This window comes from Pleurodeles waltl, chromosome 1_2 (genome assembly GCF_031143425.1).
Source record: "Pleurodeles waltl isolate 20211129_DDA chromosome 1_2, aPleWal1.hap1.20221129, whole genome shotgun sequence".
Lineage (NCBI taxonomy): Eukaryota > Metazoa > Chordata > Amphibia > Caudata > Salamandridae > Pleurodeles > Pleurodeles waltl.
The window spans coordinates 1,172,122,211-1,172,139,063 of NC_090437.1; the positions used below are offsets into that span (position 1 = coordinate 1,172,122,211).

The 16,853-nt window shown below is 46.8% G+C and overlaps 1 protein-coding gene across 7 annotated transcripts in view; it reads left to right on the plus strand.

Moving 5' to 3' along the window:
- Positions 1–16,853, plus strand: part of SORCS2 (sortilin related VPS10 domain containing receptor 2) — a 1,939,515-nt gene that overhangs the window by 1,905,715 nt on the left and 16,947 nt on the right. For 4 of the 7 annotated variants that reach the window (XM_069203288.1, XM_069203258.1, XM_069203265.1 and 1 more), the window contains exons 24-25: positions 11,096–11,195; positions 12,728–12,854. In XM_069203288.1, coding sequence (XP_069059389.1) covers positions 11,096–11,195; positions 12,728–12,854 — 227 coding nt within the window. The remainder of the gene's footprint in view (positions 1–11,095; positions 11,196–12,727; positions 12,855–16,853) is intronic. The other 3 variants (XM_069203250.1, XM_069203272.1, XM_069203280.1) reach the window with 1 other exon arrangement.

Genomic DNA, 16,853 nt, shown 5'->3' on the forward strand with positions numbered 1-16,853 from the left:
CTCCTAAGAGGGCCACAAGCGAAGAGGTGCGTGGAAAAAGGTGTGTGTGCGTCGATTTCTCCCCAGCACACACGGACTTGCGTCGTTATTTTCCACGCGGGGAAGTCGGCGTCGGTTTCCGGCGCGCGGACAGTCTCTTTCTGTGGATCGCGGGGATTACCAGATGTCCCGGGTCTGTGCGTGGATTTTCCTGCTTGTTCTCCGGCTGCGCGTCGGTCTGCGGGGCTGCGCGTCGAAGTTACGATCTCACGGCAGGCGTCGCGTCGATTTCTCCTCTAGACTTCGATCTGCGGGGCTGCGCGTTGAAATTATGATCTCACGGCAGGCGTTGCGTCGATTTCTCCTCTAGAGGTCGGGCGGCGTTGTCCTTGCGAGGCCGTGCGTCGGATCTTCGATCGTCCCGAGAGCGTCGCGTCGATCAGCGTCGGAGTGCGGCGTTTTTCTCGCCGCGAAACAAGCTGTGCGTCGAAATTTTCGGTGCACGGAGCGTCCAAGTAAAAGAGGGAACTCTTTTTGGTCCTGAGACTTCAAGGAACAGGAGGCAAGCTCTATCCAAGCCCTTGGAGAGCACTTTCACAGCCAGACAAGAGTTCAGCAAGGCAGCAGGGCAACAGCAAGGCAGCAGTCCTTTGTAGAAAGCAGGCAGGTGAGTCCTTTGAGCAGCCAGGCAGTTCTTCTTGGCAGGTTGTAGGTTCTGGTTCAGGTTTCTTCTCCAGCAAGTGTCTGATGAGGTAGGGCAGAGGCCCTGTTTTATACCCAAATGTGCCTTTGAAGTGGGGGAGATTTCAAAGGGTGGCTAAGAAGTGCACCAGGTCCCCTTTCAGTTCAATCCTGTCTGCCAGGGTCCCAGTAGGGGGTGTGGCAGTCCTTTGTGTGAGAGCAGGCCCTCCACCCTCCCAGCCCAGGAAGACCCATTCAAAATGCAGATGTATGCAAGTGAGGCTGAGTACCCTGTGTTTGGGGTGTGTCTGAGTGAATGCACAAGGAGCTGTCAACCAAGCCCAGCCAGACGTGGATTGTAAGGCACAGAAGGATTTAAGTGCAAAGAAATGCTCACTTTCTAAAAGTGGCATTTCTAGAATAGTCATATTAAATCCGACTTCACCAGTCAGTAGGACTTTGTATTACCATTCTGGCCATACTAAATATGACCTTCCTGCTCCTTTCAGATCAGCAGCTGCCACTTCAACAGTGTATGAGGGCAGCCCCAATGTTAGCCTATGAAGGGAGCAGGCCTCACAGTAGTGTGAAAATGAATTTAGGAGTTTTACACTACCAGGACATATAACTACACAGGTACATGTCCTGCCTTTTACCTACACAGCACCCTGCCCTAGGGGTTACCTAGGGCACACATTAAGGGTGTCCTTTATGTAGAAAAAGGGGAGTTCTAGGCTTGGCAAGAACTTTTAAATGCCAAGTCGATGTGGCAGTGAGACTGCACACACAGGCCTTGCAATGGCAAGCCTGAGACAAGGAGAAGGGGCTACTTAAGTAGGTGGCACAACCAGTGCTGCTGGCCCACTAGTAGCATTTAATTTACCAGCCCTATGCACCTAGGGTGCACCTTACTAGGGACTTATAGGTAAACTAATAGTCCAATCAGGTATGATTCCAGGTTACCATGTTTTAGGGGAGAGAGCATATGCACTTTAGCCCTGGTTAGCAGAGGTAAAGTGCGCAGAGTCTATAAACCAGCAAAAACAGTGTCCAAAAAGCGGAGGGAGGTAGGCAAAAAGTTAGGGGTGACTACCCTAAGGCTGTCAGGTCTAACATGTGTCCCCCCCCAGCTGAAAGTGGGGAGAGCTACCCGACCTCCTGGGAGCTCTCATCGCTAAGGCGGAAGTACCTGGAGAGACCATCAGCATTGGCGTGGTCAACCCCTGGGCGATGTTCCACCGTAAAGTCCATCCCCTGTAGGGAAATGGACCACCTCAAGAGTTTTGGATTCTCACCCCTCATCTGCATGAGCCATCTGAGGGGCCTGTGGTCTGTCTGAACCCGGAAGTGAGTCCCAAACAGGTAGGGTCTTAGCTTCTTTAGTGCCCAGACCACAGCAAAAGCTTCTCTCTCAATAGCACTCCACCTCTGTTCCCGTGGTAATAGCCTTCTGCTAATAAAGACTACCGGTTGATCTCTGCCCTCCTCATTCAGCTGTGCTAGGACTGCCCCTATGCCATGCTCTGAAGCGTCTGTCTGCACGATAAATTCCTGAGAGTAGTCAGGGGCCATGAGTACGGGGGCCGTGCACATGGCTTCCTTCAGGGCGTCAAAGGCTTTCTGACAAGCCTCTGTCCAATTCACCAACCTAGGTTGTTTCTTGGAAGTGAGTTCTGTCAAGGGTGTTACAATGGTACCATAGCCCTTGACAAATCTGCGGTAGTATCCTGTGAGGCCTAGAAAGGCTCTCACCTCAGTCTGCGTTCGCGGTGGTTGCCAGGCCTTGATAGTTTCAATCTTGGCCTGGAGTGGCTGTACCTTGCCACCACCCACTAGGTGTCCCAAGTACACCACGGAACCCTGCCCAATCTGGCACTTACTGGCCTTGATGGTCAGGCCTGCCTGTTGCAGGGCCTGAAGCACCTCCTTGAGGTGAAGCAGGTGTTCCTCCCAGCTGGAACTGTAGACAGCTATGTCATCCAGGTAGGCTGCACAGAAGGCATCCTTGCCAGCTAGGACCCCGTTAACCAACCATTGGAAGGTAGCGGGGGCATTTTTCAACCCAAATGGCATAACCCGGAACTGGTAATGGCCATCAGGGGTTGAGAAGGCGGATCTTTCCTTGGCCCCCTCAGTCAGGGCGATCTGCCAGTACCCTGAGGTAAGATCAAACGTACTCAGGAACTTGGCAGCGCCTAGCCTGTCCATGAGCTCATCAGCTCGGGGGATGGGGTGAGCATCAGTCCGTGTGACTGAGTTGAGACCCCGGTAGTCCACACAGAACCGGAGTTCTGGCTTCGCACCTGGGGCAGTAGCCTTAGGGACCAACACCACTGGGCTGGCCCAGGGACTACTAGATTTCTCGATAACCCCTAGAGTCAACATCTTGGAGACCTCTTCCTTGATGCTGGCCTTCACCTTATCCGACAACCTGTAAATTTTGTTCTTCACAGGGAGACTGTCACCAGTGTCAATATCATGAACACAGAGGTGGGTCAGTCCAGGAGTAAGGGAGAACAGGGGGGAGAACTGCTCCAACAGCTCATAGCAGTCTCCTTTCTGGTTTAGAGTCAGGGAGTCAGACAGAATGACCCCGCTTACTGACCCATCACCTTCTTGGGCAGAGAGGAGGTCGGGGAGAGGCTCACTCTCCTCTTCCGTTCCTTCATCTGTGACCAGAAGCATGTTGATCTCCGACCTCTCAAAATGAGCTTTTAGTCGGTTCACATGGAGCACCCTTAGGGGATTCCTAGGGGTTTGGAGGTCCACTAGGTAAGTGGCCTCCCCTTTCCGCTCCTTTATTTCAAATGGGCCAGACCAGCGGTCCTGGAGAGCTCTGGGCTCTACTGGCTCCATTACCCACACTTTGTCTCCAGGTTGAAACTCTACCAGGGTGGCCTTCTGGTCATACCATTGTTTCATCACCTCTTGACTGGCCTCAAGGTTACTTTGGGCCTCTTTCCAGAAGCGGGTCATCTGGTTGCGGAGGGCCAACATATAGCTGACCACATCCTGAGGGGGTGTCCTTGGAGCTTTCTCCAATCCCTCCTGGACAATGCTTAAGGGTCCCCTGACAGGGTACCCATAGAGAAGCTCAAAGGGACTGAACCCTACCCCCCTCTGGGGGACCTCTCTGTAAGCAAAGAGAAGGCATGGTAAGAGGACGTCCCACTTACGCCTCATGGCCTCAGGGAGGCCACCAATCATGCCTTTCAGGGTCTTGTTGAGTCTCTCCACAAGACCATTAGACTGGGGGTGATAGGGTGTGGTGAACTTGTAAGTTACACCACACGCATCCCACAGTGACTTCATGTATGCAGACATGAAGTTAGTGCCTCTGTCAGACACTATTTCCTTGGGGAATCCCACACGGGTAAATATCCCCATCAGGGTTCTGGCCACCACCTGTGCAGTTACGGTCCTCAGAGGGATTGCCTCTGGGTAACGGGTGGCATGGTCCACCAAAACCAGGATGAACCTGTTGCCTAAGGCAGTTTTGGGGTCCAAGGGACCAACAATGTCGATGCCCACCCTTTCAAAGGGGGTGCCAACGACAGGAAGGGGAATCAGGGGGGGTTTAACCCTTGTCCCTGCTTTCCCACTGGCCTGGCAGGTAGGACAAGATCTGCAGAACTTATCTGAGTGTGTCCTCATTTTGGGCCAATAAAAGTGGGTGACAAGCCTGTTAAAGGTCTTGCCCTGCCCCAAATGTCCTGCCAGGGGAATGTCGTGAGCCAGACCCAGTAGGAAGGTTCGGTAACATTGGGGGACCACCAGCGTACGTGCTGCCCCAAAGGCCGGAACCTTAGGCTCACTGTAGAGGAGATCATTCTCCCAATATAGGTGGTGATTGCCAGAGGCGTCACCTGCTGCCTGTTTTGAGGCTTGCTTCCTCAAACCTTCCAGAGTGGGACACTCTTTCTGCGCCTTGCAGAATTCCTCCCTGGTGGGCCCACCCTCAACTTGCCAGCCAGCAAGCTCAGGCAAGTCACCTAGGGCGGCAATGTCTTCCCCAGTTGGCTCGGGAGCCTCCTCCTCAGGAGCCCCGTCAGCCACTGTGGGAACTTCTGGGGCCGGTTTCCCGCACCCCTGGTCCCTCCTCCTGGCAGCTCTCTGGGCCATCGTTCCAGGCTCCAGATGCCCTTGACTTCCCTCTCGGTCAGCCATGGACCGTGTGGTCATGCAGACTCACTCAGGTAACCCTAACATCTCCAGGTGAGACCTGAGCTCCACTTCTTTCCAAGCAGTGTGCTCAAGATCATTGCCTAACAGACAATCTACAGGCATGGCAGGACTCACAGCTACTCTCAGAGCACCAGAGACCCCCCCCCCCCACTCAAAGGGAACCAGAGCCACCGGTAGGTGACTCTCGCGATTGTCAGCGACTCTGACCTGGTGGAATGTATTAGGTACTATCTGCTCTGTTGACACCAGCTGACTCTTGATAGTAGTCATACTGGCTCCTGTGTCACGCAGAGCCTCCACTTTCTGCCCATCAATGGTGACCCACTGCCGGTACTTGGAACTGTTTCTGGGCATGTGGGCCTTGGGCACCATTTCTCCTTCTCCCAGGGACACTAGGGAACCCAAAGCTAGTTGGGTCCATCTCCCCCCGAGCGCTACACTAGTCAACCCAGGTGCCTGTCCGGTAGTGGACGGTGCCCTCTTGGGGCACTGTGGGTCGCCTTTGTAGTGACCATACTGGTAACACTCCAGGCATTTGGGGCTAGATTTCCCTGACTTGTCATATGTCCCTGGCTTTTTCCCAAATTTGGAAAAGGAAGGGTTGCCACCCCCTCCCTGGGAATTCTTTTGGGGGCCTTTAGAGAGTTCCTTATCTGCAAGTTTATCTCCCCCCTCTTTCTTCTGTTGGGAACCCTGACCACCTTTGTGGGAGTCCCCCCCAGGTACCTTCTTGGACACTCTGGTACTAACCCAGAGGTCCGCCTCCTCAGCAAGCTTCCTGGGATCAGTCAGCTTACTATCCACTAGGTGCTGGCGCAAATCTGTATAAGTAACATTAAGTATATGCTCTCTCAGGATCAAGTCATATAAACCTTTATAATCTGCTACTTTGTTGCCCCACACCCATCCATTCAGTGCCTTACTGGAGAAATCAAAGAAATCTACCCATGTTTGTGTGGTTTGTTTGGTGCTGTCCCTGAACCTCTGACGGTATCCCTCAGGGGTCAGCCCAAACTTGGCAAGTAAAATGGCTTTCTGAAGTGGGTATGTGTTTTGATCAGGTTGATCCAATGTGAGAAGTGTGTCCCTCCCCAATGGCGGCACATAACCCCACATAGCTACCCCCCCATTGCCCTTCAGGAACCTCATGAGCCCTTAGTGCAACTTTATAAGCAGCTAACCATTTATCTATGTCATCTCCCACCACAAAACTGGGCACCACATTTTTGGGTATACGAACCTTCTTTTCTCCAGCAGGTCCTGTCTGTATGCTGCCACCATTATTGCTGGATTCAGACTGTCTCGCCTTGATCTCCAGCTCCTTGAGACTCAGTTCATGAGCCAACAATAGTTTCTTTTCAGCCAAAGCTCTTTCAGCTTCCACTTGTTTGGCTGCTCTTTCAGCTTCCGCTTGTTTGGCTGCCCTTTCAGCTTCAATCTGTTTGGCTGCTCTTTCAGCCTCAGCTTGTTTGGCTTCTCTCTCTGCCCTCTTCTCCTCCTGTTGAGCCTCAATTTTCAGTTTTGCCATTTGCAATTGGAACTCCCTTTCCTCTCTCCTTTCCTCTGCGGTCAGGCTTTGCATAGAGACACTGCTCCCTGGTCTGGAAGGGGGCACAATTGCAGTGGTAACACCATCCATAGATAGTGAAAATTCCTCTGAGGGGCCATGTTCTGGCTCCTCTTCCTCATCATCCTCTAAATGGGCTTCTGCCCAGGCCCTCAGCACCACTTGAAAGTCCTCCTTTCTGGAGGCCCCTTGGGTGGGTACCCTCAATGCCCTGCAGAATCCTCTTAGTTGTTTGACTGTATATGCATCCAACTGGACTAGGTCAAAGTCTCCTGTCTGAGACCCAGTCAGAGACATGTTGAGTGAGGATTTAGTTTTTGAAAATTGTCAGGAAAAAAATCAGGTTTTCAAAAAGAGATAAAAACCAAATTGACCTTCAACTGTGGGTAGGTAGTGAAATACTTAGCTACTGTATGTCACTGCACAAATACAAGTCCTATCCTCACCGCTGATCACCAATGTTAGAAATGGGGTTTTTGGTTGGCAGTCAGGTTACCCTCTGTCCAAGCAAAAGCCCTCACTCTAGTCAGGGTAAGTCACACACTATCCAAGATTATCCTGTGCCCACCCTCTGGTAGCTTGGCATGAGCAGTCAGGCTTAACTCAGAAGGCAATGTGTAAAGTATTTGTGCAATAAATCATACAATACCACCATATAACACCACAAAAATACACCACACAGTGTTTAGAAAAATATATAATATTTATCAGGATAATTGTAGGTCAAAAAGAAATAAAGTTGCAATAGAAAATTGTAGAAATATCACAGGGAGGTGATATAAAGGGGCATATTTATACTCTGTTTGCACCGAATTAGTGTCATTTTTTTTAACTCTAATCCGGTGCAAAACTAACTCCATATTTATACTTTGGTGCTAGACCCCTCTAGCACCAAATTTATGGAGTTAAAGTCATTTTTTTAAAGTGGAGACCTACTTTGCCTTAATGAGATGCAAGGTAGGCGTTCCCATGCAAAAAATGACTCTATGGCCTTAAGGCCATATTTAGGGGCATATTTATACTCTGCGGCATATTTATACTCTGTTTGCACCAAATTAGTGTCATTTTTTTTTACTCTAATTCGGTGCAAAACTAACTCCATATTTATACTTTGGTGCTAGACCCATCTAGCACCAAGGCCCTGATTTAAACTTTTTTTGCACCGCATTAACGTCATTTTATGACACAAAAGTGGCGCAAACTTACAAAATATTGGCCCTTATTTATACTTTTTGCTGCAAAACTGCACTAACTCAGTTTTGCACCAAAAAGTTTAGCACTGGCTTGCACCATTTCTGTGCACCAGCCGGGCACCATATTTATGGAATGGTGCAAGCCGGTGCAAAGGGTAGGCTAGAGTTTTAAAAAATGACTTTAGTCGGGTGGGGCTGGCAGTATGGAAGAAGAGGGTTTAGCACCAAACAATGGCTTTAGGCAGGTTAGAGTAAAAAAAAATGACTCTAGCCAGATTAGCGTCATTTTATGGTGCTAAACCTACCATGCCACATGACTCCTGCCTTAGAAAAGGCAGGAGTCATGCCCACCACCCCAGTGGCCAGCACAGAGGACAGGGTTCCCCTGGGCATCGCCATTGCACCCGGTGCCATGTATGGGGGCCCATTTCAGGGCCCCCTATGGCACTTTCAAAAATAAAATGCACTTACCTGTACTTACCTGGGATGGGGTCCCCCATCCTCGCAGTCCCTCTAGTGTGGGTGGGGGTGCCCCTAGGGCCTAGGGAGGGCACCTCTGGGCTTATTCCATGGTGTTCCACCATGGAAATAGGGCCACAGGTCCCCTAACACCTGCCCTGACCCAGGTCTTAAAAAATGGGGCAAAGCAAGCTTTGCCCCATTTTTTGACCCCTCCTTCCTCCCTTGCACCATTTTTACATGGGAGTATAAATATGGTGTTAAGGCCATAGAGTAATTTTTTTGCACGGGAACGCCTACCGTGCATCTCATTAAGGCAAGGTAGGTTTCCACTTCCAAAAAATGACTTTAACTCCATAAATTTGGTGCTAGACGGGTCTAGCACCAAAGTATAAATATGGAGTTAGTTTTGCACTAAATTAGAGTTAAAAAAAAATGACGCTAATTCAGTGCAAACAGAGTATAAATATGCCCCTTAGCGTCAAAAAATGATGTTAATCTGGTCAGAATCATTTATTTTGACTCAAAACTGCCTAACGTCATTTTTTTTAAAGCTAGCCTACCCTTTGCACCGGCTTGCACCATTCCATAAATATGGTGCCCAGCTGGTGCTAAAAAATGGTGCAAGCCGGTGCAAAACTTTTTGGGGCAAAACTGCCTTAGTGCAGTTTTGCACCAAAAAGTATAAATAAGGCCCAAAGTGTCTTAAGTCTTTAGAATATAAACAAAGTCTCTTTCAAGCACAAGTACCTGGTTGGGAGTGGAAAAATCTCCTCAGAGGGCCACAAGCGAAGAGGTGCGTGGAAAAAGGGGTGTGTGCGTCGATTTCTCCCCAGCACACACGGACTTGCGTCGTTATTTTCCACGCGGGGAAGTCGGCGTCGGTTTCCGGCGCGCGGACAGTCTCTTTCTGTGTATCGCGGGGATTACCAGATGTCCCGGGTCTGTGCGTGGATTTTCCTGCTTGTTCTCCGGCTGCGCGTCGGTCTGCGGGGCTGCGCGTCGAAGTTACGATCTCACAGCAGGCGTTGCGTCGATTTCTCCTCTAGACTTCGATCTGCGGGGCTGCGCGTTGAAATTACGATCTCACGGCAGGCGTCGCGTCGATTTCTCCTCTAGAGGTCGGGCGGCGTTGTCCTTGCGAGGCCGTGCGTCGGATCTTCGATCGTCCCGAGAGCGTCGCGTCGATCAGCGTCGGAGTGCGGCGTTTTTCTCGCCGCGAAACAAGCTGTGCGTCGAAATTTTCGGTGCACGGAGCGTCCAAGTAAAAGAGGGAAGTCTTTTTGGTCCTGAGACTTCAAGGAACAGGAGGCAAGCTCTATCCAAGCCCTTGGAGAGCACTTTCACAGCCAGACAAGAGTTCAGCAAGGCAGCAGGGCAACAGCAAGGCAGCAGTCCTTTGTAGAAAGCAGGCAGGTGAGTCCTTTGAGCAGCCAGGCAGTTCTTCTTGGCAGGATGTAGGTTCTGGTTCAGGTTTCTTCTCCAGCAAGTGTCTGATGAGGTAGGGCAGAGGCCCTGTTTTATACCCAAATGTGCCTTTGAAGTGGGGGAGATTTCAAAGGGTGGCTAAGAAGTGCACCAGGTCCCCTTTCAGTTCAATCCTGTCTGCCAGGGTCCCAGTAGGGGGTGTGGCAGTCCTTTGTGTGAGAGCAGGCCCTCCACCCTCCCAGCCCAGGAAGACCCATTCAAAATGCAGATGTATGCAAGTGAGGCTGAGTACCCTGTGTTTGGGGTGTGTCTGAGTGAATGCACAAGGAGCTGTCAACCAAGCCCAGCCAGACGTGGATTGTAAGGCACAGAAGGATTTAAGTGCAAAGAAATGCTCACTTTCTAAAAGTAGCATTTCTAGAATAGTAATATTAAATCCGACTTCACCAGTCAGTAGAACTTTGTATTACCATTCTGGCCATACTAAATATGACCTTCCTGCTCCTTTCAGATCAGCAGCTGCCACTTCAACAGTGTATGAGGGCAGCCCCAATGTTAGCCTATGAAGGGAGCAGGCCTCACAGTAGTGTGAAAATGAATTTAGGAGTTTTACACTACCAGGACATATAACTACACAGGTACATGTCCTGCCTTTTACCTACACAGCACCCTGCCCTAGGGGTTACCTAGGGCACACATTAAGGGTGTCCTATATGTAGAAAAAGGGGAGTTCTAGGCTTGGCAAGAACTTTTAAATGCCAAGTCGATGTGGCAGTGAGACTGCACACACAGGCTTTGCAATGGCAAGCCTGAGACAAGGAGAAGGGGCTACTTAAGTAGGTGGCACAACCAGTGCTGCTGGCCCACTAGTAGCATTTAATTTACCAGCCCTATGCACCTAGGGTGCACCTTACTAGGGACTTATAGGTAAACTAATAGTCCAATCAGGTATGATTCCAGGTTACCATGTTTTAGGGGAGAGAGCATATGCACTTTAGCCCTGGTTAGCAGAGGTAAAGTGCGCAGAGTCTATAAACCAGCAAAAACAGTGTCCAAAAAGCGGAGGGAGGTAGGCAAAAAGTTAGGGGTGACTACCCTAAGGCTGTCAGGTCTAACAGTCTTCTTTTGGGTACTAAAATGTATTCCATCTTTATACATTTTCTAGTATTGTGTTTTCACTTTATTACTGTTTGAAGCGCTGCATAAATACTTTACACATTTCCTCTAAGTTAAGCCTGCCTGCTCTGTGTCAAGCTACCAGAGAGTTGAGGACAGGTTAATTTGGGGGTTTGCTTGTGCCTCACTCTGACAAGGATTGTGGTTCGTATTAACCCAATTCCTCATACCCATGATATGCTGTTTGATGAGCTCCTTCATTTCATGAAAGATAACCTCTGAAGATGTGTTTAATTTGTGACTAAGGGAAATATGTTATATTGTTTTCCTTAACATGAGATTCATTCAATGCCAACACCTCAAGTTTCAGAACCAGGAGGAAAGATCTAATATTTATCTATTCCTATCTTACTTCGCGAACTAAATAAACATTTTGAGCTATAATAGGAATGTACAAGTAAATGTATGTTTTTGTCTTGGGTTTCAGCGGATGACGACCATAAAACAAGTCCTAAATGCGCACAATATCAGTTTCTTTTTAAGAGGAGGATTTTGGGTATCAGTGACGCTAGCAGACCCCGACTCAGGTAACATTTTTAAACGTGTATTCTACTCAATCTTGAATGTACTGTGTGTTATCATCTATAGGATTGATTACCGAGTCAGCAATGCGCCCGCCATGTTTGTTGATGACTTCTCGTGCTCGACAAATGAACCTCATATTAGACAATGTTTGGAATCAGAAGATGGGTGACTTGAAATGAAAGACGCTGCATAGGGATAGTGTAACTCAGGAGCCTTGTTTAACATCTGCAGGCAAACAACAATAATATAAATCCAAGGCTGACCAGTATGAAATATAATCTGTGGTGGGTTCCTCAAGTAGTTGAATGCTTAAGACATCAAATATTATTGTTCCTGCATCCACAGTTCAGCATATGCGTATTTATTTGCAAACACATCATTTTCATACATACTGCATTTTGGACATGGGTTCTGTTGTCATTTTGTAGAGTTCTATATCAATGCATTACAGCTTATAAACACAGAGAGTACATTAGGTTCTGGTCATCCATTTGCAACAACCCCTCTGTAGGTTATAACTACTGTTATAGGCCCACTCGGTGTAACATTCTGTGCCTGCCCGCTACTTGACAGCCCGATGTACGTGGACCACACACCTGCCTCACGAGCAGCTCACAAGCAGCCAAAAGGCAGGTGCTGGAGACAATAAGATGCTCCAGTTTAAGTAGGAGCTGTCCATTACTTGGAATAGTGTCAAAATGGGTCATTGCCCCTCCACCACAGAAGCTATATGATTGTCTTCCCTTGCACTGCTGAGGGGAAAGCCCAATGAACCACAGAAAAGTATGAAAACATAGACAAACTGGCATGTTGCATTATTTTGTTTCCAATACTCTTTGGCAATCTGGCACTCGCAGGAAAGAAAAGGGTGGGGGCTGGACGGTCATGTCACCTTCTGTGGAGAAAACAGAAGTGCTATAGGGGAAAGGAGTCTTTTACCCTATGAGAGGCAGCCCCTGTACCAGCTGCATCTCCCTATTTTGTGTTGGTAGAGATGCTAATAACCTCACTGACATTTCCTACAGAGTAATACTGGCTATTAATTACCACCATCATTATGCATCCTCGGCTGTAGCTCAGGCTCATAATTGCTGCTGGGTCGTGTATTAACAATTCTTATTGCCCTTCCCTGACAAATGGTATATGAAAAGTTAGGGAAGATTTGTTTGATGGAAATCAAAAATATAATTATCTGATGGTCATTTGCACCCTTATTTAGGTGTTTTATCATATGTGGTGCTAAGTGCAAAATAACCTACAGAGGGACAACACGGCTTAGATGTGTATTCCTGTGTTTGGCTAAATCTACATCTAGGATTATTTTCAAGTATTCTATAAATCCAGTATTATTAAGTCCTTTGCGCGTAAATGTGGATAGTTTGGTTACTAGCATGGCAATAGGTTGAAAACAAATCCCTTTCTCCGTTATTGTCATTTAAACTATTGCATCCCATTGTAACCCAGTGTCATCTATATTCAGATGTGATTCTTCTAGAGTGTGTTCACAAACCTGCCTTTGTATTTTGATTTTCAGATGCCCAAAGGATAGGCAGTGGGAGTGGCTACTGGGCGATATTAGTCATCTTCGCCATCTGCCTTGTGGCAGTGGGAGCCTTCATCCTCTACAAGTTTAAAAGGCAAGTCCATAATCAACAGATAAGGTAAAAGGTTTTATTAAAAAGTATACATAAAAAGACACTTCTAATAGGAGGTACACATAGATATTTGATACACTGTTAGACCTGGTGTTGCACACCAATGTTCTGGGCTGCTTTTAACTTTTTTTCCTATGCTGTAGACATTAGTAACAATGGATACGGACATGTACACTGCGATCAAATCAAATCCCAAACACACGGATATGCTACCAAAACGTAAAATGTGAATTACCATCATACATCATAGAGACACAAGTCCTTGTACAGAGTGTACACGGGGGCACTCTTTAGCTGATGGATTCCACATGTGTGCTCGATGTATATGGTTCTCACCAGCAGCTCGCAAGAGCCTGCTGCATTTGGACTGTACAAGATATATATATATATATATATATATATATATATATATATATATATATATATATATATATATATATATATATATATATTCACACACACACACACAGCAAAAAGAGAAACGCTGAAGTCAATTCCTGTCAGCCGAGCATTTAATAAAAAATAGGTACTGACAGCATGCTCACAGTCTCTCCTGACGCGTTTCCGCCTTTGCCTTGTTCACAGGTGAGCAAGATAAGTGCTTAACTCCATCATGCCACATGACATAATTATACAAAATACAGATACAGGTATGCACCTGGATTATCAATAGACACTTTTCATACTGCTTTGCAATATTTTTCATTTCTTGATGTTCAAATGTTGCTCAATTAGCATGTTGAATCACCTCAGTTCAATCCAATAATCACTTTTCATCCCAGTGCAAAGTATATTTATAAAATCATATTGTCAGGTGCGGAAAGAAATCTTGTGATACCAGTGTCCATTCTCGCTCATATTACATGTTGCCATAATTTTTAAAATGGCATTTAAAATGCAAGGCATCCGGAATCTCGATAAATATCTCTCCAGTCTCCCTTTCTCATCATTGTGTACAGTAGTGTCAGGAAAATCAATTGTCCTGCACGGAGACAAACGAGTCATGCCCCCTATTAAAAAAGACAACAGGGTGGCTTCAATTGATAGGGGGACGAAGCATCCCGTTAAATAAATGCACACTGAAGCCAATTCCTGTCAGCCAAGCATTTTATGAAAAATAGAGACTGTCAGCATGCTCACAGTCTCTCCTGACGCGTTTCGGCCTTTGCCTTGTCCACAGTTGAGCAAGAAAAGTGCTTAAATCCATCATGCCACGTGGCATAATTATACAAAATACAGATACCAGAATCCACCTGGATTGACTGCTATGTGCCAAGCTACCAGGGGGTGAGCACAGGTTAATTTAGGGTGTGTATATGACTTACCCTTTCTAGGATTGTGGTCTCCACTTGGACAGAGTGCATACCTCTGCCAACTAGAGACCCAGTTTCTAACAATGTCAAAATTGGATATGCTCCTTATTGGTATATTTAACTTATCTATAAGTCCCTAACATATTGTCCGAAGTGTACCCATGGCCCGTAACCCAATTATCACTAGTGGATTGCAGCACCTATTGTGCCATTCACTACAGTGACAATGGCTTCAGGTCCACCCCTGTAGCTTGACTGTGGCATTTTTAAAACTGCAACTTGACCTATCAAATTCAACTCTTTTGACAGGCCTAAACATCCTGTATACATTTTAAGAGGTCATACCTAAGTAGACCTTACAGCCCATAAGGCTAAGTGTATGGTATTTAAAAGTATGGAATGGTGAAGGTTAATATTAAACATAGCTTATAGTGACTGGCACCTAAAACTATTTTCACAGTTGCAAGGCTGGCTGTTCCATAGAGAAACATTGAGATGCACTTTTATATTTAATAATTAAATTGAATGTAATATCCTTGGCTAGGAAAGTAATAGAAATGTCATCTTGGAATCTTGTTAATATTTATTAGAAGGCAAATTCCCTGATGGAATCAGAATGTTAATAAATAGTCAGGAAAATATACTTTTAGAAAGTTACTTCTTACATGCCTAAAGCTTTGGAGGCTAATTTGCATTAGTTTCCAGGAGCAGCCCTGTGAGTGCTGAAGACCTGAATGAGGTGTGAAAACTGCTCTGGGAGCAACAGAAACAAAGGCCTTTGTGTGGTGAGGTGTAACTGGTCCTCTTCCAAGATGACCTTTAATTAATTGCAAAGATGGCCCCCGTCACAGGCAAAGGTTAGCTGACACCTGGGCAGACCCCTTTCTTTTTTTCCCTCAGTCAGTCAGGACCCATCAGACTGGGAAAGGAGCAGTCCCCCGAACTGGTATGAAGTGACCACATAGGAAATGCTGCTCATTTCCCTGGCCATAACTCTGATTGGGCACACAGACTCTGCACAAGGGGAGAATGGTTTCACCATCGTTCATTTAGGCAGAGATGGGCACTGTGGGATTGTTTGCAATATGGCATAATGGAACTTTTGCAAAAGTGGGTAGGGTTACCCATAGGAACTTTTTCCATGTTGTATAGGGAGGGGCCAAGAGTCACCCACAGACTAAAGGTAAGCATAAATGTGGCACTCCTGGGTACCCTCTTTAGAACCCTCTGGACCTCTGGAAGAACAGAACAAGGACTTCACCTGCTGTTTGAGCCCTGTGTGGAAACCTGACGGGCTAGACATGCTTTCACTTATATCCAGGATGAAGAGGTGAATCCTGGTAAGCTACAAGGACACAACAAGCTGCAAGAAGCCTTTTTTCTGAAAGAGCTCATCTGACCATTTCCATCTACACCTCCTCTAAACTGTGCTGTTGTCTTTTACTGGAGTGAGTCTTTACCTCCAAGTGCTGTTCTTGAGGTCCTGGAAACCCAGTGACGTCAAAGTATACACGTCCTAACATGCTGAAAAGCCTAGGACTTAGCAGCATTTTGTCTCCAATGACCTCCAGAGGACCAGGAGAAACCTGCCAAGGCAATTCAACCAAGGTGCATTGTAGATGATTTCTGCAACAGCAAATCTGTTTCAGCAGGACCGCACAGAGAAAGTATCCAAGTCTGAACATAGAAACATGACCAAGTGAAGGAGCCAAAAATATTTGGCAAGTGAGCGGACTTTCCATGGCACAAGTTTCACATTTTCATGCTCAGCGATTTTCCTGCCGAAAACAACGACGTCACCAGGACCTCATCCAATGCCTATCCGATGTTGTAGAGCCCTTCTTGGACACAGCCTGCTGCCTTGCCTTGCTGAAGGCTTTTGACTTCCAGAAAAAACACCCAAGAAAAAACTCTGACCATGTCAAACATAGTTGGTGTTCCCGACCTGTGCTCCATCACAGTCAGCCTCAAATCGCACCTAAGTCCCGGTCTACCATGACCAGTTAGCTTGACTTGGAGCGTAATGCTTTTTGGAGCTTCTAAAGGTTAAGGTCATATCTGTAGGTTCCCTTATTGGATTTTTGTCATTTTGGTGCCATTTTATTCCTTAAGTTGTTCTCTATTTTTATAAATTGGAGTGGGATTTTTATTGTGTTGTGTATTTGGCATTTGAATTGTCTTGGGACCTGTAAATGCTTTAAATACTTTCTTAAGTTAAGACTGTCTGCTCTGTGGCACGGTTAACAAGGGTTAAGCTAATGTTTGAATTATTGAAACCTTTGCTAGATCTAACAAGATAGTGACATTATTAGTTGTTGTTGACTCCCATCCACCCCAGCTAATAATCCACTTTCTCACAGTTTATATTTGGCACTGGACTGCTGGTTCTGAGTCCGCTCCTGATCCTCTCATCCTACCTGGTTGACTGGCTTAAGCAAATCTTATTTGCACAACAAATCACCATTTATTAAAAAAACATAAATAACAGCCCTAGAAAAAGGGCAGGTATCTTGTACAAAGTTACATTAAACTGTGTCTCTCAGGGCAGGGTGCCAGCCACTACACATCCAAGCCTGCATTTACAGGTAACAATCGGAGCTAGAGGGAGCCTTTATGATTACTCTGCATGGACTCTGTCTGACAAATTATTTTGCTTACATATGACTGTGCTATATGATATGCAAAATAACCA